Genomic DNA, 26,146 nt, shown 5'->3' on the forward strand with positions numbered 1-26,146 from the left:
AGTCCCACATCGGGCTCCTTGCTCAGCAGGGAGCCTGCTTCTCCCTCTGCCTCTGCCTGCCATTGCCATTCTGTCTGCCTGTGCTTGCTCTCTCCCTCTCTCTCTCTCTGATAAATAAATAAAAAAAAAAATTTAAAAAAAAAAAATTCAGTGAGTGGCTACTTAAGATATATGCACTTTATTGTAAATCAATTTTGCCTCAAAAGGAAAAATAATCTGTAAGAAAATAGTGAACTCTCATGAATGATATGCATGCTGGAATATTTAGTGGGCAGTATTCCTAATTACTGCCCGCAATTTACTTTGAAATGCATAAAGAAAAAGATGGATTGATGAACAGATGAAATAAAAGGTGATAAAAACAAGTATAGTTAAATGTTAATGATAGAATCTAGGTGTTCACTATAAAATTCTTTTAAATTTTCTGTATGCTTGAAAATTTTCATAATAAAATTGTTGAAAAATAGTTAAAAATTACTTCTAGCTATTATTGAAAACACACATACACATTATATTTAGCATGGATCTCTGTCATTACACATCAGTTTACCTTATCTTTATTAAGCCCAGAGATTTTAAAGAGGATTTTATGGACATTAATATTAAATTTCTCAGACCATCCTATAAGAGACCATACTTAAAATAAGTAAATACTGAGCACACTTCTTGACTTACAAATATGAGACTATACTGCATATAAGACTGGCTTCTAGGAACAGCCTCTTCTCTGCCCCACTCTACCCCCAAAGAGAAGGCAGCATTCTGCCACACTATAAGGACAATGAGTGGACATCTCAAAGGGTATGAAAACCACTCTCCATATGCACACTGTCTCTCTTCTGTTTCCTCCTTCCCTGAGGTGATGTAAAGCAGACCCCTTCGTCCCCCCCCCCCAGGCCATTGTACCGCTTGTATCAGCTGATGGCCAGCCCATGAAAGGGGACAAATCTGCTCTCTGGTGCAGATGCTCTGCCTTCAGTTCAGGTGCTGTTAGGTATTCATTAGGTGAGCCAACCTCAAAGGGTCATTATAGCCAAGCTGATGTTCTTAGGAAGTTGGGAAGTTGGGAGGAGAATCTGGGTGGAGCAAAAGGAATCCAGGGTTCAGTACAATTTACTGGAATACTGCAATGGGATTATGCTCAAAGTTCCAGCTAGAATTCAAGCTTTTCTTCACCTATTTGACTAGCTCTACTATAGTACCTTGTGTCTCTGCGTGTATGTGGTATCCACCATTCAGGACATGAAGTGAAGGAATGACAGCTGTGTTGGGGGGATGTCTCAATCACAACATCCATTAACACCATCCACAAATTTTAAATAAACATCACTTCTTATCTTTTTTCCCAATGAATCATATATTGAGTACCTCCTTCCAAGTCAAAACAAATGCTTTCTAATCAAACAGACTTAAGGTTAGGGTTAACCCTAACCCTTTGCCCCTATTAAAGCAGCTTAGTAAGACCACAGATCTCAGGCTCTATTAGCTTCCTTCACCAGAACATCTGGATGCTGAATGTTGAAGCCTGAAACTAGGTATAAAGGTGACATGATAAGTCTTAGTATTTGTCACTATGTGACATTCCATATTTCCTGAATCTACAGATTGTTACAACAGACCCCAAAGTGACCCTTTTCTTCACTGTTTGTTATATGGGTTGTCAAAAAACACAGCTTGTCAGATTTGGGTTTTCCTAGTAAATTGAATGACTAGATGTTTCTGCATTATATAAATAGTCTCCAGTTTTCTGTTTATAATAATAATGTATAAGAAAACAATAATAAAAGAAGAATTGTAGAACTGCTAAATTACTGAGTTGCTATTTCCTTTAAGATTTTCAGTAATCTCTACACCCAACGTGGGACTCAAACTCATAACCCCGAGATCAAGTCACATGTTCCACCAACTGAGCCAGCCAGGTGCCCCTTGAATTTCTGTTTTTATCATTCTTACCTCATTTGAAGGAATTGTGGCAAAGGGTTTGATGACAGCAGCTAATGGAATCTGAGCTTGCTTGGCCATATCTGACGTGCATGGGAAACAGTATGTTGTGCAACGAATGTATCGAGGACTAGCATTGCCTGAAATGTGTAAAGGAACACACTTAAAATTTGCTGAGAAGTAAAATCTGCCCTGAAGTATTTAAATATTTATAATTCTAGATGACACATTGCCTTATTTGTATAACTTTCTTCATGATTTCTAAAAATAGTATTATGCAATGCTACAACCTATGTATATATTTATATTTATTGAATGTCTACTAAGTTTTAGACACTGTCCTAATTGCTTCCTTGTAGAGCTTATGTTCTTACAGAAGATACAGACAATAACTATTAAACCCAATGAATGAGTAAATTGCACAGGTCATTACAAGGTGAAAGTGCTATGAAAAAAGCATATCTGGTTAAGGGGTAGGAGGAGGCTGACTGCAACTTTAAACAGTTACAGAGTGGGCCTTATTTAAAAGGTAACATTTGAGTAGACTCCCAGGAAGCAAGACACTCAGGCAGGTGGCTGGGGGCAGGGCATGTCCGACCTGGTGGAGCAGTCACGAGAGGCCTGTGTGGCTAGAATGGAGCACATGCTGGGTACAGCAGCCAGTGAAGAGTTCAGAGAAGTAACAAACATTATGCAGTAACCAGAGGAGAAATGGTGGTGGCAGGGACCAGGGACCAATAACCAGAGTTACTGACAAGTGGCCATATCCTGGACATAATTCGGAAGTACACTGATTGTTGATGGGAGTGATGTATGGGGTGTGAAGATGGGAGGTGGGAAAGAAAGAGAAGATCGAGAATGGCTCCAAGGTTTTTGGCCTGAGATACCAGAAGCATGACGTTGCCACTAATTGACAAGAGAAAAGCTGCAAGAAGGGAAGAGGTGTGTTAATGGGATTGTGGGCAGAGATCAGGAATCTGGCTTTGGACATGTCCACCTTGGGAACTCTGTAACAACTAAATACGTGAGTCTAGGCACTGGGCTGAAGATACACATTTGGGAATTTTCTATAAAGAGCAAACTAAAGCCGTGAAACTACCTTAAAACCACCAACGAAGTAACTGTGACCAGAGAGGATGGCCAAGAACTAAGCGCTGGGTCCTCTAACATAAAGAAGACAGAGGAAAAGAAGAAACCAGTTAAAGGACTGAGAAGGTTAAAACAAGGAGCATCTGGTGTCCGGGAGGTGAAGAAAGTACACAAAAGCATGTCCTCTGTGCTGTACTGCTAGATCAGCAAGACCACAGGATGTACGTGCCATTTACAGTGACACAGATGGAGCTAGAGAGCCATTACACTAAGCAAAATAAATCAACCAGACAAAGACAAACACTGATTTCAGTCAAATGTGGGAGTTAAGAAACAAAATAAATGAGTAAAGGGAAAAAAGAGAGAGGGGCAAACCAAGACAGACTTTTAACTATAGAGAACGACCTGATGGTTGCCAGAGGAGAGGTTGGGGGGACAGCGGGTGAAATAGGTGATCGGGATTAAGGAGGGTCCTTGTCATGATGAGCACCGGGTGTTGAATGGAAGTGTTGAATCACGATATTGTACACCTGAAACTAATATTACACTGTATGTTAACTGGGCTTTAAATAAAAATGTAAAAAAAAAAAAAAAAAAGCCACCATTGGAGTTAACAATATGGAGGTTGCTAGAGACCCAGAGGACAGAGTTTTGGTGGAATAGGGCCTGGGGTGGGAAGCCTGCCTACAGTGAGTTTGAGAGAAAAAGAATTGGCAATAAGCCTTTCAAGTTGTGTTGCATTGGGGAGCAAAGAAAAGAAGGCTAGCTGTAAGGAAAACAGGTCAAAAAAATTTTTTTTTATTATTTAAGATAGGAGAGTATAAAGAGAGATAATGATGACATAAGAGAAAGAGGGAAGGCTTATTGTAGCAACAGACTAGAGCAGGGCACAGCAGGAGAGGCTGGCTTCTGACTGGAGCACAGATCATTCCTTTATGGCCAAAAGCAGAAAGGCAGAGCACAGGTGCACATTAGGGCAGGGGCTGATAGAAGGGTGAGAATCTGTGGAAGCTCTCTTCTGACTGCACAATTTTCTTAGAAAGGAGGACATAAGAGCAGTTAAAAGAAAGGTTGGGAGAGGTTGCAGGTTTCAGGAGGAATGTGAAACAGTTCCTAAGGAGAGAGGAAAAGTGAAAGGACTCGGGGAAGTACAGTGTGCTGGGAAGCACGTGGTCCTGCGTTTACGGGGTGGGCAGCAGGCCGGGCTAGGAGCCTTCCTCTGGCCAGGTTTTGCCGCATGGGTGGGCCGAGAATGAGAGGAAAGCTGGACCTCAGAAAGCTCAGTTTCTTCTGTTCAGCTTTAACCTATTACTGCCAGATTCTACTTTTTAAGACCAGCTAGAAATCTGCATTTTTACATAAGATATTCCAATTTTATATAATGGCAACTACTTCAAATAGAAACAAAACAAAATATTGTGCACGACAAATTGACATGAATATAGGCTGAATCCAGTTGTTGTTGGTACCATGTTTCTGCCGTTGTCTCTCAGAGCCTCTGCAGCAGAGCCCAAAACTGGATTCATAATGATGACAGTAATTGCCAGCATATTAGGCATCATTTTAAGAGGTTACATGTGAACTCACTTTAGTCTCACAATTGCCCTATGAGACTGATACCCTTAAGACCACATTTTACAGAGGAGAAAACTGAGACATCAGGAGGTTAAGTGACATGCCAAAGCTTAAGGGGTGTAGAGTAAATGACAAAAGTGGTATTAGAACCCATTATAATTCTTTGCTATATCCCAGATAAGTTGGGTCCAGGTTCTGAAGGATGAGGAGTTAAGATCAAGCCTTCTGCCGATGGGTAATGAAGGGACATCTATTTTTTAGCAAGGGCAATATAATCACATAAACACTTGAAAAAACTAAACTAACAGACACTGACAGCATCTGGGGTCAGGAAAACATTAGAGACAGGTAGACTGGTAATCACAGAGTCCAGGTAAATACTAACATGGGGTAAAACAAGAGTCTTGGCAGCACAAATAAAAGAAAAACAAATATTAGGCAATAAATGTAAATACGCTTGAACCCCTGTTATTGTTAAACATTTCACATAACTTAGACAAAAAAAAACTTAGACAAGATCTTCCTCATTAAATCACACAAGACTATAAAATAAGAACTTTACACAGACTGTGAAATAAGAATTTTTGAATATTTTAAAGTGTATTTTAATTTTTCTTTATACTCAATTTTTACTAGCCAAAATTACTGACAATATATTGAAACTGAGTGTTTGTTCTTTAAAGGGTTTTTAGCTCTTGACAGTGAAATATGCATATGGATGAGCTCATAAGGGACAAAACAAACTTCGTTTCAAGAAGATAATACACACAAAGATAAGATTTCTTAAAAGCCATTGAGAATTTGTTTGGGACACCCGACTAGCTCAACCAGCTAAGTGTCTGACTTTTGATTTCAGCTCAGATCATGATCTCAGGGTCCTGGGATCAAGCCCCAAGTTGGGTTCCACACTCAATGTGGAGTCTACTTGTCCCTCTCCCTCCCCCAACTCATGCTCTCTCTCTCCCTCTGTCTCAAATAAATAAATGCATACATACATAAAATCTTTTTTTAAAAAGGCACTGAGAATTTGTTTTTATAAACAGGAATGCAAATGTGGGGCATGAAAGATATGGCTACAGTAGATAACTTAGCAATCTCAGTAATTAAGAATCAAAACTCATTGCAATAAAGAGTTTTAATAAAGAGCTTTATGGGAAATCTGACTGGAAAACATTCAATGAATTAATCATCCAGCAAATATCTAGGAAGCTAAGCCCCTGCTAGAGGCTTAGGGACAGAGGCAAGTGAAGCCTCAGGCTTCAAAATCTGGTAGGAGAAAGTGATAATAAAAGCAGATAACTGGAAAATGGCATGGTAAGTATCACAGAGAGCAAATTCACTAAGTAGCCCAGGGAGGCAATGAGTCAGCCACATGAATCAGAGGTGACTATGCAAAATATATGGTGCTTGAACAGGGTCTTGCAGGATAGGTAGAAGTACAGAATCAAGGGACGAACTGAGTCTCAAATTAGATTCTGTAGCCAAAGAAATAATATATATATGTATATATATATATATAATTTTTGTAGGCAACAAAAACATTATTTTTTAAGTAGGTGTTTTCTTATTGGAGTCACTCCTAACTAGCTGTGTAGTTTTGGGCAAGTCACTTAAGTTCCTTGGGCCTTAGGGCCCTCACATCTTTAAAGTGGGAGAGATAAACCAATGAAGGCCAAGGTACCTTCTGCCTCTGTGTTCTACTTATGTCTGTGAATTTCTGCACATGTATGAGATTTAGGCTGCATCTGGAAATTTCACTAGTAAGTATCAGCTGATTAGCCAGGTCAGACAAAGGGGCTTCACAGCACAGGGCCAATTTCAGGGCTCCATGGCAGGCAGCTCTCTCTCCTTGCCAAGGGTTGAACTGCGGGAGAAATGATGATGATCTGGACCTTGCCACTCCACTGATCCTTCCTTTCTCTTCCTGAGCCTTCCATGCTCTTTCTTTACATCGGCCCAATGATCCATTAATTCCACTTCTAGGGATACACCCAAAAGAACTGAAAGCAGGGACTCAAACAGATGCATGTACACCAGTGTTCACAGCAGCCACGTGGCTGCTATGGCTACTCAAAGTAGCAAAATATCCTTCAACAGATGAATGGATAAACACAATGTCTATATATGTAAAAGCGAATATTATTCAGCCTAAAAGAAGAATGAAATTTTGATACATTCTATACCATAGATGAACCTTGAAAATATTATGGCAGGTGAAATAAGCCAGACACAAAAAGATGAATATTGTATGATTCCACTTACATGACCTAGAATAGGCAACTTCAGAGACAGAAAATAGAATAGAGGATACAGGGGCTGTGGGGAGTGAAGGAAGAGGGAGTTATTGTTTAGTGGGCACAGAGTTTCAGTATAGGATGATATAAAGTTCAGGAAATAAGTAATAATGATTTCATCATGTATGATTTGGCTTGCCATAAAGAATGGAATAATTATATATTCCTGGAAAGAACAAACCTGCACAAGAACAGAGGATAGCACACAGAGGATAGCTAGTAGAAATAAAGCTCAGCCTTTCCTCATCCCAGTTCAAAATTGGAAAAACAGAACCCACATGTTAAAGAATCTGCTGAAAAAAAAATAATAACTGGGGTTAGAACCAGGTATGCCAATTTTCTCAAGTGTTCAATCCACTACTGCTCTACTCATGCTATCTTGGCTAGGTTTCTAATGTAGTAAATAAGGTAAACCAAAGTAGGGTATGTACTAATTTAACCCCATAAACTAAAATAATTTTCTTAAACTGATATATTGAGCTCTACCTCACCAGAAACTCTCTAGACTGCTGCAAGTAGAAAATAGAATGCAGTTGATAATACATTTTCAGTTCTTGAGTGATAGATGGCAAATTGATTCCCATTATCACTTTTGGAGAGGTTCCCCATCAAGGATAGCATTACTGAAGGGTGTCAGTGTATTTACTTTTAAAAAATGGTGAAGACTTTCAAAACCTCAGTGAAAAATACTATTGACAATAAATACCTTGGTCTTGTATCACACAATCTGTAGTGACCAGGGGAGGGACCTGGCCTCTGGAATTGGTGGCATAGACTTGTCCTCCTCTGGTGGCTCTGTCATTCTCGATCACCTGTATCTGATATAAGATATCAAGAACAAGTTAAAATAAGTTAAGACTCTTCCAAACATCCCCTCCCTCCCCCTCTTTCATTATTCACATACACACAAATAGGCATTTTCTAAATCCTTTTAGTTCATTTCAGACCAAATTCTCACTGAGAACCTACTTTTGAAACATACAATTTTAGAGCAGCAGCTGCTAAATTCTCTTCTGTAATACTCTGAGTTCTGACCCTTCAGAGAACTTCATTTTTATTCATTTTTTTTTATTGGAACCATAGATAAGCATTAAAAAAAAAAGATTCTGGTAGAAAAAGAAATTAAAAATAGCTTTTAAAGAAAACACCTTTTATAGTTAAAGGAAAATATACAAAGCTAAAAATCATTAAATTCAGAAGAAATGATTTACTATACAGCCTAAAACACCTTAACTTTTTTCTTTAAATCCCTCTTGACCCTCAATTTGCCTTTCAGGTTCTTCCACCTCACCCCTGCTCCATGAGACAGTAAAAAAACAAACAATACAGTGTTCCCACAGGGAACTTGACTATTGTATAGATATAAGAAAAAAGTCCCTAAGGGTTTTGTCATCTAATTTGGAAACACTTCATATGTAAAGATAACAATTTGTCTTAAAAAAAAAAAAGATAAAAATTTGTCTTTTGTTGTAGTTGCCTAGGGATGAAAATAATAAAATCCAGTAGCATGGAGTTAGGAAGAAAATAATAAGGCAACCTAATAATTATCTTCCTCTTTCCCTTTATCTCCTCCTTGCTCTCACTTCTCTGTCACCAAAAAGAAAAGATCAGAGGCAAGGGGTTAAAAAAAATAAGAAGAAGAAAGTAAAAAGAGAAAAAAGAAAGAGAGATAAATGAGCAAGTGCCCAGAATACACTACCCAGCTTTGGAGGATATGTCATTTTCTATATTCCTAAAGAAACTAGTAATATGAAAATTGTCTTCCCCCAAACTCTGAAATGTTACCTTCTCCATTTTGCCCTCCCATCTCATCCAATCCAGGCCTAACTGGCACTGATATCATTGGTTTTTTGGCATATCAGAGGTAGATTTAACATGCCTTTATATCCATACATTTCTGTTATTTCTAATTTCATAGGATTTGAATTTATTAAATTAAAATATACAGAATATGCTCCGACCATAACTATAAGATGCAGATGAGACCAAAAGCTACCATGGACACAGACAAGACACAAACAGAAAAATCAAAACACTACTATTATATCCTATATTTTTATCCTAAGCTTTATCTGGTTCCTTCAAAATTGGAGAACTTTTTATAAAATCAACATTTAGGGTAATCATCTCAACCAATGAAGTGTCAAACATGAAACCAAATTAAAAGCCATAATAATCTGCATATTGAACATAGTTTCCAGACTTCAAATAGATTATATTTCCTAAAAATTTATTTTTAAATTAGTTGTTTCCAACTTAAAAGCACAGCCTCCAAAGAAACAATGTTGTATGTGGTAATTATATTTCTAAACTAGTTCACATCTTGGCTGTAATACTATAAAGAGAGTAAGAAATATTAAAACACTTCCAGTAATTTTTTTAAAATATAGGTTATTAAGTTTTTAAAATTTACCTCAAATGGATGTTCTCAAAAACAGGCTTGGAGATTTAACAATACACAGAAATTTCAATAGAGATTTTTACAATGACTCAGTACATACAGGATTTTGATTTGATGGCAGTGACTCTTGATAATGCCAAAGCTACCTCAGAACATATAGATTATTTTTCCTTCAGAAGACGTGCAACTAGAGTTACTTTTGTGCTTGTCTGCTAGGAAGAGTATTATGGAATCATAAAATAAAATCAGGAAAGAAAAAAAAGATTCTCTTGAGATAAAGAAACAAGAAAAGTAAGGGAGGAGCAAGGTCAGGAGAAGTGTGCACACATCTGCTTTAAGACAGGTTGCTTAAAGCAGAATTATCTGAGCTTCAGGTGAGACTGGGGGGACAGGAAGAGCTCCATTTCTGAATGGTCCTCCTGCAGATACAGAAAGACAATGACGGAGGCGCCTGGTGGCTCAGTGGGTTAAAGCCTCTGCCTTCAGCTCAGGTCATGATCCCAGGGTCCTGGGATTGAGCCCCGCATTGGGCTCTCTGCTCAGCGGGAAGCCTGCTTCCTCCTCTCTCTCTCTGCCTACTTGTGATTTCTGTCTGTCACATAAATAAAATCTTCAAAAAAAAAAAAAAAAAAAGAAAAAAGAAAGTGAGGAAGAGTTTCAATGGTGATACCAGTTTTATCATTCTTAAAATATAGATAATACCACCACCTGAAAGGGTTGGAGTGAGCACTTAACTCAGGACTGGCATGTAACAGGAATTCAATAAACATGATTTTACAGCTTTCTTTCCAGAAGGAAGAAATTATTTAGTCAGTTAAAGCATGTCACTTTGATAGAACATAAACAGGCTCCATCTGGCATGGCTATTTAATTACTTTTATTATAAAAATAACACTGGACTGAATCTGTATATATGCATTTTAAGAGTCTTGGATGAATCACATCAATACTGCTTGTTGGTTTTGTTGTTAACCCTCACTCATTCATTCATTCAACAAATATATGAATGTATACTATGTACCAGGCTGTGTTGTAGCTCTTGGAGACACAGTAGTGAACAAAACCAAATTCTTGACCTCAAGAAGCTGACATTATAGTATGAAAGACAGGCAATCAATAAATGTATAAATAAGATACATCTATGTCAAGTACTACTAAGTACTGTGGACACAGAGTGATATGTATATGGGTACCAGGGAGACTGGGATGAATGAGGACAGGAAGGAAATGAGGACATGAGCCGTGCACTGCATATATCAGGCAGAGGAAATATCAAGTGGAAAGGTCTTGAGGCAAGAGTACACTTAGCATGTTTAAGGAATAATAAGGAGGCTGGTGTGGCTGAAGCAAAGTGATGAAGAACAAGTCAGACAGCTTGTATGTGTGTGTGTGTGTGAATGATGAAAGGCATGGCAGAGCCGGGGTGACAAATAATGTAGGCTCTAACAGGCCACTGTAAGAACTGGTGTTTAACTAGAGGAATACTGGAGAGTTTTGTTCTGAGTTGTAGCACGAGCTGGCTTCTAATTTGAATGGATCATCCTTGCTGCTGGGTGCAGGCTGGAAGATGAGGGAGACAGGAGACTCTTACAATAATCAAGGTGGACAGATGGCTGTGGCTTGGACCAGGATGAGCACAGAAGGCAGGACCGGAACCAAAAGAATTAGCTAAAGGACACTGTGCAAGAAAGAAACAAGGATGACTCCAGGATTTGGGGCCTGAGGAACTGGAAGGATGGGGTTGGAATCTAGATTTCAGGGAAACATCTTGAATAGGAATATCTGCATCTTCATTTAAAGCCATGAGAATGGATGGGATCACCTATAGTAGCGTCTCTTAGTGTGCCTATGAATCACCTGGAGAGTTTGTTAAAACACAGTTTCCATGGCCCCTCCCCTAAAGATTCTGAGTCTGTACATCTGGGTGGAGCCTGCAAACACGAATTGCTAGGGAGCTCCCAGCTGATGCTGATGGTACCATCCTAGGAGCAGCGCACTTTGTGGAGTGTTGATCTACAGAGTAAATGTCAACAGAGAAAGGGACAGATCCAAAGACTTACACTTTGGGATGCTTCTAACACCAGGAGGTCAGAGAGAAGAGGTGAAACCACCAAAGTTAGTAAGAAAGAGATAAGCAAAGATGTAAATAAGTGGTGGCATCCCAGAAGCCAAATGAAAAAGTGTTTCAAGGAGGATGGAAGGAGCAGATGTATCAAAGTGCTGCTGATCTGTTGAGCTACATGAGATCTGAGAACTGACCATTAGATTTGGTAAAGAGAGGTCACTGGATTGTGCTGATGAGATCTAAACTGGGATACATACAGCAGAGGAGTGGAGGGGATAAACTGAAGACATCGAGTACAAGGAACTCTGCTGGAGATTTTTTTTTTTTTTACTATAAAAGAGCGAATAAATGAGAGGAAACTGGACAGAGAATTGGGGAAGGGCCAGAGGAGACCTCTTTTAAATTCATGAGGAAACTTATTACAGGATGTTTCTAGTCTGCTGAAAATGATCTAGACAGTGAAAAAGTGAAGGTTATCTTCAAGCAAGTATAGATGATGCAGGAGAGAGGCGATATGATGGCCAATTAAAATATGTCAACGTGGCTAGGCTGTGGTACTCGGTTTTTGGTCAAACACCAGTCTCGATGTTGCTGGGAAAGTATTCTCTTAAGTGTCTGACATTTAATCAGTAGACTCTGAGTAAAGTAGACCCTCCATAATGTGAGTGGAACTCATCCAATTGTTTAAAGTCCTTCAGAGAAAAAGACTGAGGGATCCCGAGGAAGAGGGAATTTTGTGTCCGGATGCCTTCAGACTTGGGCTGAAAAATCAACTCTTCTCTATGTCTCCAGCTTGCTGGCCTGCCCTGCAGATTTCAGATTTGCCAACCATCACAACAGAGTGAGTGAATTCTTTTTTTAAATTTTTTTTTTAAGATTTTATTTTTTTGACAGAGAGCATGAGAGAGCACTAGCAGGGGAAGCAGCAGAGGGAAAGGGGAAGCAGGCACCCTGCTGAGCAGGGAGGCCCATGTAGGGCTTGATCCCAGGACCCTGAGATCATGACCTGAGCCGAAGGCAGAGGCTTAACTCACTGAGCCATCTGGGCACCGTAAGATAACTCTTTTGATAGAAAGACAGATTGAGGGTAGAGAAGGAAAAAATGAAACAAGATGGGATTGGGAGGGAGACAAACCATAAGAGACTCTTAATCTCACAAAACAAACAGGGTTTCTTGGGGGAAGGGGGGCTAGGGATAGGGTTGTTGGGTAATGGACATTGGGGAGGGTATGTGCTATGGTGAGTGCTGTGAAATGTGGAAGCCTGATGATTCACAGACCTGTACCCCTGGGGCAAATGATATATTATATGTTAATAAAAATATTTTTTAAAAAAAGAAAGATAGATGATAGAGATATATACACATATATCCTGTTGGTTCTGTTTTTGTTTTTGTTTTGTTTTTTGCAGAACTTGACTACTTTAATACAGGGGATATTTGCTGAAGGGTTGCCCTTGAGAGGCCATAAGGGATCTACGAGGTGATGGCCTTGGTTGGGAGTATGAAGCAGTTCATCCACAGTTAACAGAAGGGAAGGGGGATGAATGGGCATAAATGCAGGGAGATGTGATGGTACAGCATGCAGAGGTTCTCTTTGGATTGCTTCTATTCTCTCCATGAAATAAGAAGCATAATTATCATTCGAGAGTCAGAAAGGGGAAGGCAGTGCGAGGAGTTTGAAGAGAGAAGAAATAATAGTCACCAGGAAAATGGGAGAGACAGTGGAGCTGGGTGATGGCTTTCAAACTTGCTACACATTAGACTTAGCAGGGAAGTTTTGAAAAATCCCAATGTCCAGTCCATATCCCAGCCTAATTAAATGAAACTGGCTGGTGGGAGCAGGCACCAATATCTGTATAGCTTCAGCAGTGATTCTTTTGTGCAGATGGGTTTTAGAATCACACAACTATAGGTTCACCTTAGTTTAGTGTCATGAATTAAAAGTGAGACCAGTATGCATGGTGTGATTGTTCTCAAGTCACAGGTGGCATCTGGGGTATAGGCATGGAGCAGCTAGAGTACTGGTTTAACAACAAATGGGATTTTTCTTTTCTTTTCTTTTCTTTTTTTTTTAAAGATTTTTTTTATTTATTTGACTGAGAGAGAGAGATCACAAGTAGGCAGAGAGGCAGGTAGGGAGAGGGGGGGAAACAGGCTTCCGGCTGAGCAGAGAGCCTGATGTGGGGTTCAATCCCAGGCTCCTGAAATCGTGATCTGAGTCGAAGGCAGAGGTTTAACCCACTGAGCCACCCTGGCACTCCCCAAATGGGATTTTTCTAAGTGAATTCAGTGGAGGGAGCGGGGCAAAGGAATTGGGAATAGAGGTTGTAAGGGATAGATTTATTATCATGGATCAAATAATCAAAGCTGCATAAGAGAAGTGAGAAAGATGAAGGCAATATAAGAGATAAAGTAGTTAAGTTATAAATCCTGGTGGGTGAATCATAATCATCTTTGAGTCCTAAAAGGAATGAGCTAAAAAGATAGGAGGCAGTGGTTGGAAAATGAGATACTTTCAACTGAGAGTCTGAAGTGTTCAATAATTGGTAATCTCAGGATCTATGGTAAGACTACGGATAACTGAGGTGGGTTGGATAAAAAGAACACTGAGGACAAAAAGATCAAGAACTGAAAAAGCAGGGAAATGAAAGCTTCTAAAATAGTACAAAAATAGTACTGGAGAAATTAATGGTGAACCTGGAGTTAAAAACTTCAGAGAATGAAGTGGAATGACCCAGAGGGTCTGTAGATGTTACAGAGAGGAAAGAAACAAATGAAAATGATGGATTCAATGTAAAAATATTATATTCCTTTAACTAGAATAATGACATAATATTAAACTATAAAAGTAAAGGCTGGTAATATAATCATCAATAAAGGCACTAAGAGTTAATCAAACTTAATTTCTAACATGTTATAAGAAGCTCTATGAGAAACCTTCAAGTTTATATTCAAATAAATATAGAATAAGTGGGTAGATCACAAAAATAACTAAAATCCTCTATGCTCTCTGTGCTTTTTTCAAGGACTTTACAGCTCCTCCCATCCAGAGCAAGAGTCTTATCTTTCTACTCCTGGACTCTGGGGAGATCTTGTAACTTGCCTTGGCTCAGAGAATGTCACGGAATCGGCAACGTTTTAGTTCCAAGCCATGGCTCAAGAGGCCTTCCAGATTCCTACTTTCTGTCTTAGATCTCTGCCACAGCCGAGTGAACGAACCCAGGCTAGCCTGCTCAGTGACATGGCCCAATCAGTCCCAGCTAACAGATGGGTAACCAAATAGCAGTCATGAATTATACCATCTGTACTTGGCTTGGTACCCCGCCCCCTACCCAACCAAAGGTATATCCACGTTCTAATCCTTGCAATCTGTGACTATTACCTTACGTAGTAAGAAAACTAATTAAATTAAATGTCTTGAAAGAAGGCCCTCAGTCTGGATTATCTGGGTGGGCCCTGAATGGAATCATGTATAACTTCATAATAGAAAGACAGAAGGAGTTTTGAGATGGATGCCCAGAGGAGAAGATACAGAGAAGCGGAAAAGGCAATGTGATGACACAGGCAGAGATTAGTCATACAGCCACAAGCCAGAGAGTGCCTGTAGCCACCAGAAGCTGGAAGAGACAAGGAATGGATTCCACTAGAGAGCCTTTCAAGGGAGCACAGCTTCAGACTTTTCGGCCCCCAGAACCATAAGAGAATAAACTCCTATTGTTATAAGTCACCCAGTTTGTGGTAGATTTGGCACAGTAGCCACAGAGAATTAATATAACATCCTAGACCATTCAGGCTCCAGGCAAACGTCCAGCTGACCCCAGATGTACAAGCAAACCCAAACCAAATCCATCAAGCCTGGCACAGATTAGCAGAACTGCGCAGAGAACCCGCTGACTAATGAGGATTAATAAATAGCAGCTATAAATTACTAAGTTTGGTGGTGGTTTGTTACATAGCAAAAGTTAGCAAAAACAGTAGCTCTTTGGGCTATCTCTAACTCTTTGTACTCACGTTCATAGAACCACTTCAAAGACCTAGGTTATCGATTTCATTATTATTCCAAAAGGACTATAGATCTCTGCTCATTGCTAAAGACTTGCAGCTTTTCCTGAAGCAGGGCTATATATTCCTACCCGAAAGACCCAGGGCTTTATCATGACTTGCTTTGGCAGAAGGCATGTGAGTCGTTGTGACCACAACCACTCAGATGTATCACATCTGAGTGAAAACCTTAAGAGCTATCGCACCTTTTGGTCAGCTCTCTTTTCTCCCTTTCTTATGATAACAACATGTCCCAAGTACAGGCTGCCCCTTCATGCTGGCTTCTGGAATGATAAGGGCACACACAGCAGCACCTAAAGACAAGTGGCAGCTGCTACAGCCTTCCTGTAATCTAAGGGATTATGGTTGTAAGCAAACAGGGGATTGTGCATTATGCAGAATAACATAATAAAAAGCTGACTGATAGAGTTACTAAAGAGTAATCTTCCAAAGAAAATAACTTGAATGGAGAATTAAGTTATAGCTCTAATTTATATGAAACAGTTTCTTTTATTGGCAAAATGTAAAATACTTGTTTTCACTTTCAGTGGTATCTTATTCTTATTGAAAAGCATCCTTTATTTATCTAAACTAGTATGTTTGTATGCTCTGACTACTACTTACTCATTGAACAATCAATAAATACTGCTAATATAGGCTAATATAAATGTCAATAGTATTGCCAAGTTTACGTACTAAAAAAAAATCTCCATAGGCTTTCTGTCATGGAGACCCCCACTATGCCATAACGTAGCCTCCCTTCCCCAGACACAGAAAGAAGGAAGCCTCTATGTGATGGGTATAGTGCTCCAACAATAAAGGACAGGAAAATGCTAACAAACTGAAGTTTCTGAGACAGTGAATGAAGAATGGTCCTTTGTGAGGGGGACGATGGGAGTGAGAGAGAGCACTTACTGGGCTGGGGATTGAGTCAGGATCCAGCTTCTTCTGGAGTTGTGGTGGACCAGCCAACTGCGCAGGACCTCCAGGGAAGCCTCCCGGGTAGGAGAGCTGCCCACCTGCCATCTGGGGACCATAGCTGCCTGCTTGGGAAAAAAGTTTAAAAAGAAAACTATGAGAGACTGTGGACTCTGAGAAACAAACAGGGTTTTGGAGGGGAGGGGGATGGGGGGTTGGGTGAGCCTGGTGGTGGGTACTAAGGAGGGCAAGTATTGCATGGAGCACTGGGTGTGGTACATAAACAATGAATCCTGGAACATTGAAAAAAAATTTTAATTTAATTAAAAAAAAAATGACTAGGACCCAAGGTCTTAGATTTAGGGCTCACTGACAATATTTATTCTTATTTATGTAAGGCAGAGAGTTAAGTGTGAATATCTATGATTCCCCTTTTCTTTGCACTTGCCATGCTATTCTAAAACTAGCTTTCCTTAAGAGTAAGTGATAGATGCCTTGTAACATAGAACAAAGCTGATTTTCTAGGTAACCCAAGACCTTCCCCGAGCCTGGCCTGCCTTACCCTGCTGTGGCGAATATCCCGTGCCCAGCGTCTGTCCTGGAAGAGGCGGGGGCTGGTACTGGGCATTCAGAGGAGCAGGCCCAGGGAGCCCGTCCTGCCTGTGTGTTGATGGAGGCAAGGGCGAGGCACCAGGGCCATTTAGTGCAGTGGGTGGTGGTGGGAGAACCTGAGATCCAGGCTGCATAATGGATGGCTGCGGAGGTCGGGGAAGACCCTGGAACAAAGGCGCTGATGGAGGGCCAGGGGGCCCCTGGCCAGGGGGAGCCATGCCTGAACCTGTGCAAGAAAGAAGACCAGACCAATAAATGTTGCACTTCTATGAAGTACACACAGGGACACTTTTTCTCCTGACATAAAACAAGAAGGCATCCCTACAAATCAATTTTTTTTTTCCCACAAGATGAATCTTCATTCAGAAAGTTACCCAAATGCTATTTGGGGCATTTTATAAAACTAAAGAATTTTTAAAGGGTAAAAGCAATATTTATAATTTTGGTGAGAAAATTAATAGAATAAATTTTAACTCCGTTGCATTAACTTTACATGATACATGTCACTAGTTAAGAAATTATATGTGATACAAAATCTAGAAAATCATATAGAGGAAAATGTTCTGTAACAAGCATTATTCACATAACTTATACATTCAATAAATAAATATTTTGTGTCCTGTGCTTGACTTGATCAACTAGATCTCAGAGCTAGGTAGAAATAACAAGGGTCACTAACGTGCTTTCTAATCATATGGAAAATAGTTATAAAACCAGATTATTCTAACTCTGATTATGTGAAATTTATTTGCTTCCTGAAGACTTACCCATCTTGAAATCAGTAAAAGACAGAAAATAGAGGGTTGGTTTTTTTTAGAGATGTATCTAAAAAAACCACTTAAAGTAATGGAAACATTCTTCATCAAGATAAATGACTGACTATGCTGTTATTACAGTGAAGGTTCCTTTGACCCTTAGAATATACAGCATTGATACAAATCTCAGTACTGTAACTGTTTTCTCTCCTATTATTCTCTTTTCTGCCTCAAACATCTAAGCTTCCATTCTTTTCATGATGTAAATACAGAATCAAAGCACACTGTGAAACAATGAGTACTATATTTTTTAATTTTAGGGCTCCATTTTAAACAACACAAAGTTAAAACTATCCTCCACGTTTCTCAAAATAATTTCACTGTTCTAATGCTTATTTGTGAAGTCAGCATTCTTTTGTTTTTATTTTTGTTTTTTTTTTTATCATTCTAATGTTAAATGTTAGCTACACTGAGGGTCTTTCAATTATTCTGAAATAAATGGCAGTATAACCAGGAAAAAAATTAATTATAGCCATACATAATACAGATGATTTATTTAAGTGTCTAAAAAACCACTTCAATATGGTGTGCCGGAATTATGCCTATTTTTTTGAGTTATGTCTATTTTATTTTATTTATTTCACAGACAGAGATAGGCAGAGAGGCAGGCAGAGAGAGAGGGAGGCAGGCTCCCTGCCGAGCAGAGAGCCTGATGCGGGGCTTGATCCCAAGAACCTGGGATCATGACCTGAGCCGAAGGCAGAGGCTTTAACCCACTAAGCCACCCAAGCGCCCCTATGTCTATTTTAAAAATGGAAAAAAAAACACCTTTATTAAAAATACTCCTGAAACACGTGGTCAGTGAACACTAATAATGAAACTGTTACCATAACTGTTAATGTGCATAGCATTGAGCTGACTGGCCATTTGGGTGACGGATGCAGTGGATGCAGGACTCGGATAAGATGATTGTGTAGATGGTGAATATGGTGCGTAGGAGGGTGCCGCACTGTTGACAGGTGGAGGACCTGGAAATCTAAGAGGGAAAAAGGGATGTTAAACAGTGTCATAGTTTCATGTACAAATGATAAACAACAAATGTTAATAACCTGCTAAATTAATCCCATCTAGTGGGCACCAGGAAAATGATATTTTAACTTGTCTTTATTATTAATGTGAGCTCAAAATGAACCATGTAGCATCATCACATAACTATGCTCACAAGCTCAACATATCAAGATACTTAGTAAAAAATTCCTAGTGTAAGCACAGAACCAGCTTTGGAAATCAAGTTTGAAAAGCAGAGTCCACCACAGCCTTATCTATACCAGGGTGAATGATTAATAGAACAGAACCAAGAAAAATAAAATGCTGTGTGGCTCTATCTTTATGATCATTCTCTCTTTTCTTACCCAGCTTTTAAAATAAAACATCACCTGCACTATAATTTCAGTGCCCTGCAAATGGTATTTGAAAGTGAACAACTCAACAAAAAGTTTTGAAATCGTTCATTTTAATCTAAAAATTTCATCATGCTTTACCTTTAATTTATCTTGAACTTATTGTATATTTCTTTTTCCTTATTTTGAATGAAACAGTGGCCACCATAGAACAGAATAGAGGGAGAAGGGGGTGGGATTATGGTCATTGGGGAGGGTATGTGCTTTGGTGAGTGCTGTGAAGTGTGTAAACCTGGTGATTCACAGACCTGTACCCCTGGGGATAAAAATATATGTTTATAAAAAATAAAAAATTTAAAAAAAAAAAAAAAAAACAAGAACAGAATAGAAACAGTGTTCCTATTGTAATTAATCTGCAGAATGAAGTTAAAGCTTTGCCTTCTAGTTACATTATGACTTCTTACTAATAAAAAATGAAATTTTCCAAGATGGTATACTCTGAATTCAATTTCTCCATGAACTGGAAACTATGTCCCTAGTGGTGCACACTCTTGCCTTCCATCTTTCACTGCCACTTGAGAGATTAGGAGCAGAGCCTGAGAAAGGCCAGTGGCTGGCTTGAAGTCCCACAACTTATGTGTGACAAAACCAGGACTATCCTCTTCCCAAGTCTTAACTGAGCACACTTTCTAAAACATTTTCTCTTGTCATTTTTCTCAATGTATCTGAAATTGAATGATTACTGCGAAAAAAAAAAAAAACCCTTAAAATTAACCTTCATACTGTTATGCTGTAGTATGGTATTTAAGCATATTTCAGAATGATGATATCCCACACTTTAAGTTAAATGGATGAATGATCAAATGTTTTTTCTTTGTAAAATAACAAGCTATCCTATAGTAGATACTTGGTTATAAAGGGTTATAAAGTTAGAATGAATAACATTTTAACCCAAAGAATACTGCTTAGCAAAGCTGTTGATTTCCTCTCCTGTCAAAAATTGAAACAAGACCAACACAGTTACACTAAACATCTTTTGATTTAAATAATGTTTGGAATAATTTTTGGGACAAAACTGAATAAAAAGAGAAAATATAAAAGTTAACTTTCACAGAAGTTTTGTTTATATCTCTAATTTATTAATGATACTAGGAAAAAGAAGGGCAAGGCAAAATATAACTCTAGCCTTAATTGACAAGTTTAAAATATTGTTGCTCACTTAGAAATGAGTTCAAGAATTATGTCCATATGTTTTGTCAATTCATTGTTTCATAAAAACATCATTTCTTTTTTCAAGAAATGATGCTTTTGCCTTTTCAAAAAAAAAAAGATTTTATTTATTTATTTGAGAGAGAGAGAGAATGAGCATGAGAGGGGAGAGGTCAGTGGTTTCCAGGAAGCAGACTCCCTACTGAGCAGGAAGCCCGATGCGGGACTCAATCCCAGGACTCCAGGACCATGACCTGAGCTGAAAGCAGTCGCACAACCAACTGAGCCACCCAGGTGCCCTGCTTTTGCCTTTTTAAAAAGTCACGAGAGATAGATACATGCAATAATCGCACACAGGCAGAAGGTACATGCTCTATAAGAATACATTAGTGGGTGTAGCATATGGTATTGTTATAGGGTTTGGATCTAATAAGCAGGAACTGGGAACCAGCAGTTAAATTGGGGGAAGGAGAGATTATTCAATTGTTTAAGAAAAAAATTCTCTAAAACATACAGATATTTCACAAATGTTAATAATATTTTTAAAATATAAAATTGTATGAATAATTTATTATATACCACAAATAGGATGAAATATATATCAAATGGAAGTTATGACATAAGATGCCTCCAGTATTTTTTTAAACTTAACAAAAGGTTAATTATTTAAAATACAGAATATGAAAATATACAACCATTAGGCCATTACTTTTTGACCCATAAATGCTTACTTATCCTTCATTGCTTAATATATGTCCTAGAAATTAGGCTTTAGAAAGTCACAATTTTTTTCCCTAACCAACGTAAATGTTGCAGATCTTAAACATATTTGAATTTTAAAAGCAATTTTATTAAGAATAAAGTAGTAGTAAAGAGTTAACAAAAACTTTCATTTAGATAAAAGAGATTAACAGAACATTTTAAACTTGGAAAGTGACTTAAAATTTTTCAGCTTCATTACGCTACTAAATTAGTTAATCCGAGGTTACACAGCATGTAGGTATCAGAGTTTAGATATGAATCCGGGTCTAAAGGCTCCCGGCCTGGAGACCCTGGTGTGTAACTATGGACAAACCACTTAATCTCCATAGTTCTCAGCTTTCAAATGAAAAAATGAGCAGACAGAATGGAACAATCCCTTTCTGTGCTATTTATACAATGGTTAAAATAAAGAATCAAATGATTTAAATATTTCCCTGTTGATTCCTTCACTTAACAGGTTTCTGGGCAGAGAAAAGATTCAATTTTATGTTTTAATTTATTGTTTCACTGAATGTCAGAAAAGGGCAGATCTGCCATAAAACACAATAGTCTATAAAGAATTAATACCACAGGATTAATAAAACATGAAAATTTAGCTTCATTTTAGTCCTAAACCTCTGGAGAGTTGACTCAATCGTCTGTGGCCTGCTCAACCTCAAATATTTCTTATTTCTAAGTTTATAACAAATTGGTCAAGTAGTGAGCTGTATGGTGAAGTTTGCTGGAATGCGGAGATATGGTACCAAATTAGTCAAGATCGGACTGAAGTAAAATCTGGATTTTAAATACTCAGTCCATGGAGTAGAGAAAACAAAACCTCTACCTAATATCATTGCTCTCCACAAAAATAAATAAATGAATAAATAATCAAAACAAAAAAATAAAGAGAAAACAACTATTCCAACTATTCCTCTTATTTTTCTTTTCTTTTCTTTCTTTCTTTTTAAAAATACCTCTTTTGATGGCTGCATAGTATTCCATTGTGTATATATACCACATCTTCGTGATCCATTCATCTGTTGAGCGTATCATGCTTAGCGAAATAAGTCAAGCAGAGAAAGACAACTATCATATGATCTCCCTGATATGAGGAAGTGGTGATACAACATGGAGGCTTAAGTGGGTAGAAGAAGAATAAATGAAACAAGATGGGATTGGGAGGGAGACAAAACATAAGTGACTCTTAATCTCACAAAACAAACTGAGGGTTGCCGGGGGCAGGGGGTTTGGGAGAAGGGGGTGGGATTATGGACATTGGGGAGGGTATGTGATTTGGTGAGTGCTGTGAAGTGTGTAAACCTGGTGATTCACAGACCTGTACCCCTGGGGATAAAAATATATGTTTATCAAAAATAAAAAATTAAAAAAAAATACCTCTTATTTTTCTTATTCCCTCTTTTTCTTTGCTACTAAGTTCTTAGCAGATTTCACCCCATCAACTTCAATTTGGGAAGATGAATCTCCTCTTTCCACTCTCTTTCCCCCCACTTCATCATTTCCTGATTAAAACAGATAATTTATATAACTTTAAGTTACAGCTTTTATTTACTAAATTAATCCCATCCAGCAATAACACTTTGTAGATAACTTCAGAACCATCTACAAGTTTAAGACATTCCACTTCAGCCAAGATCAAAGAGACTAATGGCTAGGTATGATTTTTAAATTTTATGAAACGGTGCCTGGGAAGGAGCAATATTTTAAAAATAAAAATGATAAATTTTACAATTTCAATCAACATAATGACTCTGAATTATATCTTGTTTTCATTCAACAGTTTAGATATATTGTAAAAGTTAAGAGATTTTTTGATGGGTTCTCTAAGTATAAACAGCACCAATGAAGTGCTATAATCATCAAAGAAATTTCATGAGCCACCTATGCTCTCTGAAAACCCGTCATCAGACTGTGTGATTCACCTGCACAATCACTGTGCCCTTTGCCCTGGCACTGAACTATATACACAGAAATATGTCCCATGACAGCAAAGTAGTGGGGTAACCATGGACGCTTAGCATGAATACTAGATTTCTCCTTGATGTTTTAATTTTTAAATCCATTTCCAACCTTTAATTTATAGTTCAAGTTGAAGAAAGTCAATAGTAGGGGAGATGGGGCAGAATCTGTCAGGGTTTCCCCGGGAATTAGAATGAAAGCAGATTTCTAGGTTGAGCTGTTGTGAGTAGCTAGACTGAACCAGTAGGGAAGACAAGCTACAGACAATAGACTCTCTACACGCCCTCAAAATGGTACCGACATCTGCTAACACGTATTTCATGGGCATTCTTTCTTTCATGGGCATTATGCAGTATGCAAAATTCTCGGCATGCAGTAGCCAACAAAATCCTCACAACTACATTACTATGGTTAAAATTGTGATGAGAGAACTAAGGAACAGAGAAGTGAAGTAACAGCTGCCTGAGCCAAGAGTAGTAAACATGACTCTACGGTCTACAATCTTCAGACTTTGTGCTGAGCTCACTTCACAACCACACAGCCAGAGTCTATCTGATGATAAAGTCCATGGTTTACTTATTTCTAAGGAACCTAAGTGAAGGGAAAGAAAGGGAAAGAAGCAAAAATTAACACAATCTAGGCTAACACCAGTGACCAAAAGCTTCCTTAACTTCAAACCAGCTGTTTAATTTTAGCATTTCTTCTTAAAAAAAAAAATCTAAAATGCTTGGCAGTTCACAACAATGAACTTTTCCAGATTTTCTCCCCTGTGCTCTGGACAGAAAGTTCTGTTTCCTCATTTTACAAGTGAGCAAAATGAGGAGGCCTAGAGGCCCAGGAACTCCACCAGCACCACATAGTTAATTTTTGAGCCAGAAGAGGCATCTTGGTTTTCAGTCTTTCTACTCTAATCCTTGTACCCCACCGCCAGGCTAATGACACTAGGGAGGGGTCATCAGGTCAGGTCCCCAGTCAGGCCCTTTCTTTGACTTTGTGCCCCTTGTTCGAACCAAAACCACATGCAAACCAGATTACTTAGACTCACTCATCCTCTGTTTCCTTCACTCTGTCTCTCACAGCAACCCTGTCAATGGTAAATGTTACCCTGACAAACAAGAGCCAGGAAGTGTCAACTTCACAAATATCCTATAGGAGCGTTAACTCGATGACATTTAAAAGTCCAGAGAGTTTTCCCACTAACAGGGACTACTCACAGGTCCCTTGAAAGGACAGCTGAATGGCTTCAGCAACAGCAGGTCCAGATTTCACACTGAGGGGCAAATCCTCCCTTCACCAACCCTACAGCCTAACAGCCTGGAAAAGGAACCTAGGAAATGAAGCCTCCAGGTATTCCTTGGAGAAATTCCAAAGTAAACACTATAAACAGCTTTGGCACTGGGATTCTCAATGGCAGTAGCTCACCGGAAAAACAATAATGGGACTTCCAGCAGGGCAGGTGTGATGTTGACTCCCTTCCCAGGGGATAGTCCCCAGCGGGACACAGAGCTCTACACATCTCATACAGCTCATACATTGGCTTCTGCAGGCCTGCCTCCAACTTCTCCCTTTCTTAATTTATTATAAACACAAACAGAGGATTTATTTCCTGTGTTGTTTTTACTATCGACCAACCTTTCAAAAATCCCTCAGTGGCATCTGTGTACCTTTCACATCAAATCCAGTTTTTACCATTAGCCACAACCTGATTTAATTTTTTAAATACTTATTGAGCACCTACTGGCACTGAGCTCAGTCCTGCGAAGGATTCAACATGATAGATGATTTAAAATGTACTAGGGCATACAGAGCATAGACATCTGAAGAAATCAGAGATTCATAACGGAACTCTAAAATGAGATGGATATAATCTAAAATTAAAATGTATGGTATTGACACAAGTAGTTTTTTATATATTTTTAAATATGTACTGGTCTTGTTTTTTTCCCTCCTAACTTTTCTAAATGTTTGTTTCCTAGGACAATCTAGCAAGTCCTTTTACAAGGGTGTGGGCAGTATCAAGAGGTCAAATCAATAAACATGCTAGTTTAGAAGGCACTTGTGAGACAATTTTAGTAGAATATACAAATGCGGTTTGGAATCTACCTAGCTCACCTTTGGGGAGGATGCCCTTGGGCATGAGCTCCATTCTGGCCAAACTGTTGGGGTCCAGGAGGTGAAGGACCCTGAGGCAACATGCCCCCAGGGGCAGCAGCCCCCAAAGGCCCTGCTGGCTTCATCATACCTGCAACAGAAGGGCATGAATTTAGAAGAGTATGAATGTACAAAGAGAGAGGATGCGATGCCATTAGGTTGAAAATGAAAACTAGCAGGAGTGGGAGGGTAAAAAAAGGGTTAAGACAAATTCTCCTTTAAATTTGCATTAACCACCACAGACCTATCAATGCCAGGCTCCAGCACAGTTATTTGACCATCATATTGATAGGAGAACAGAAAAGGAAAGAACCATTTCAATATCAAACAGAATTAAAACAGAAGAAACGACCTTGCGTTTGGTAAAAGCACCTGAAAGAACATACTATCACACAAAGAAAGCTAGAATACACAGTGGAAAATGCCATTCTGGATATCAGAAAATAACTGGGAAAAAGCAGTAGGAACCATCATCAAGATCCTAACAGTAACTATGGAGAGGAAAAAAGAAACCCTCTGAAAATGTCTTTGATTACAGCATGAGGAAACAAGTGGAAAGTAGCATCTGTTTTTCCAACAAATGCAAAGCAAGTCTCAGAGTTAATAATTCTTCCAAGATTCCAAATAATTGAGTGATAAACAATCAAGGGACTCCCACACTCATCATATTCACTCATATAAAATGTGGAATCATGGGGTGCCTGGGTGGCTCAGTGGGTTAAGCCTCTGCTTTTGGCTCAGGCCATGATCTCAGGGTCCTGGGATGGAGTCCCGCATCGGGCTCTCTGCTCAGCGGGGAGCCTGCTTCCCCCCTCTCTCTCTCTGCCTGGCTCTTTGCCTACTTGTGATCTCTGTCTGTCAAATAAATAAAATCTTTTTTAAAAAATGTGGAATTATGTGATTAGGAGATGCTCCTGGCAATAACTGTTTTCCTTTACAATAGTTCTTTCTCAAAAGATATTTCAAGGTCTCTCTT

General features: G+C 38.8%; 1 protein-coding gene across 3 annotated transcripts in view; it reads right to left on the reverse strand.

Moving 5' to 3' along the window:
* SEC24D (SEC24 homolog D, COPII coat complex component) overlaps window positions 1–26,146 on the reverse strand; it is a 103,854-nt gene that overhangs the window by 67,714 nt on the left and 9,994 nt on the right. Inside the window, exons 3-8 of one of the 3 annotated variants that reach the window (XM_059377836.1) lie at window positions 25,132–25,261; window positions 18,586–18,728; window positions 16,888–17,163; window positions 16,323–16,453; window positions 7,606–7,717; window positions 1,954–2,081 (exon numbers count right to left, since the gene is read on the reverse strand). In XM_059377836.1, coding sequence (XP_059233819.1) covers window positions 1,954–2,081; window positions 7,606–7,717; window positions 16,323–16,453; window positions 16,888–17,163; window positions 18,586–18,728; window positions 25,132–25,261 — 920 coding nt within the window. Of the gene's footprint in view, window positions 1–1,953; window positions 2,082–7,605; window positions 7,718–16,322; window positions 16,454–16,887; window positions 17,164–18,579; window positions 18,729–25,131; window positions 25,262–26,146 lie in introns of all 3 variants that reach the window. The other 2 variants (XM_059377826.1, XM_059377817.1) reach the window with 2 other exon arrangements.

This window comes from Mustela nigripes, chromosome 1 (assembly GCF_022355385.1).
Source record: "Mustela nigripes isolate SB6536 chromosome 1, MUSNIG.SB6536, whole genome shotgun sequence".
NCBI classification, from domain to species: Eukaryota; Metazoa; Chordata; class Mammalia; order Carnivora; family Mustelidae; genus Mustela; species Mustela nigripes.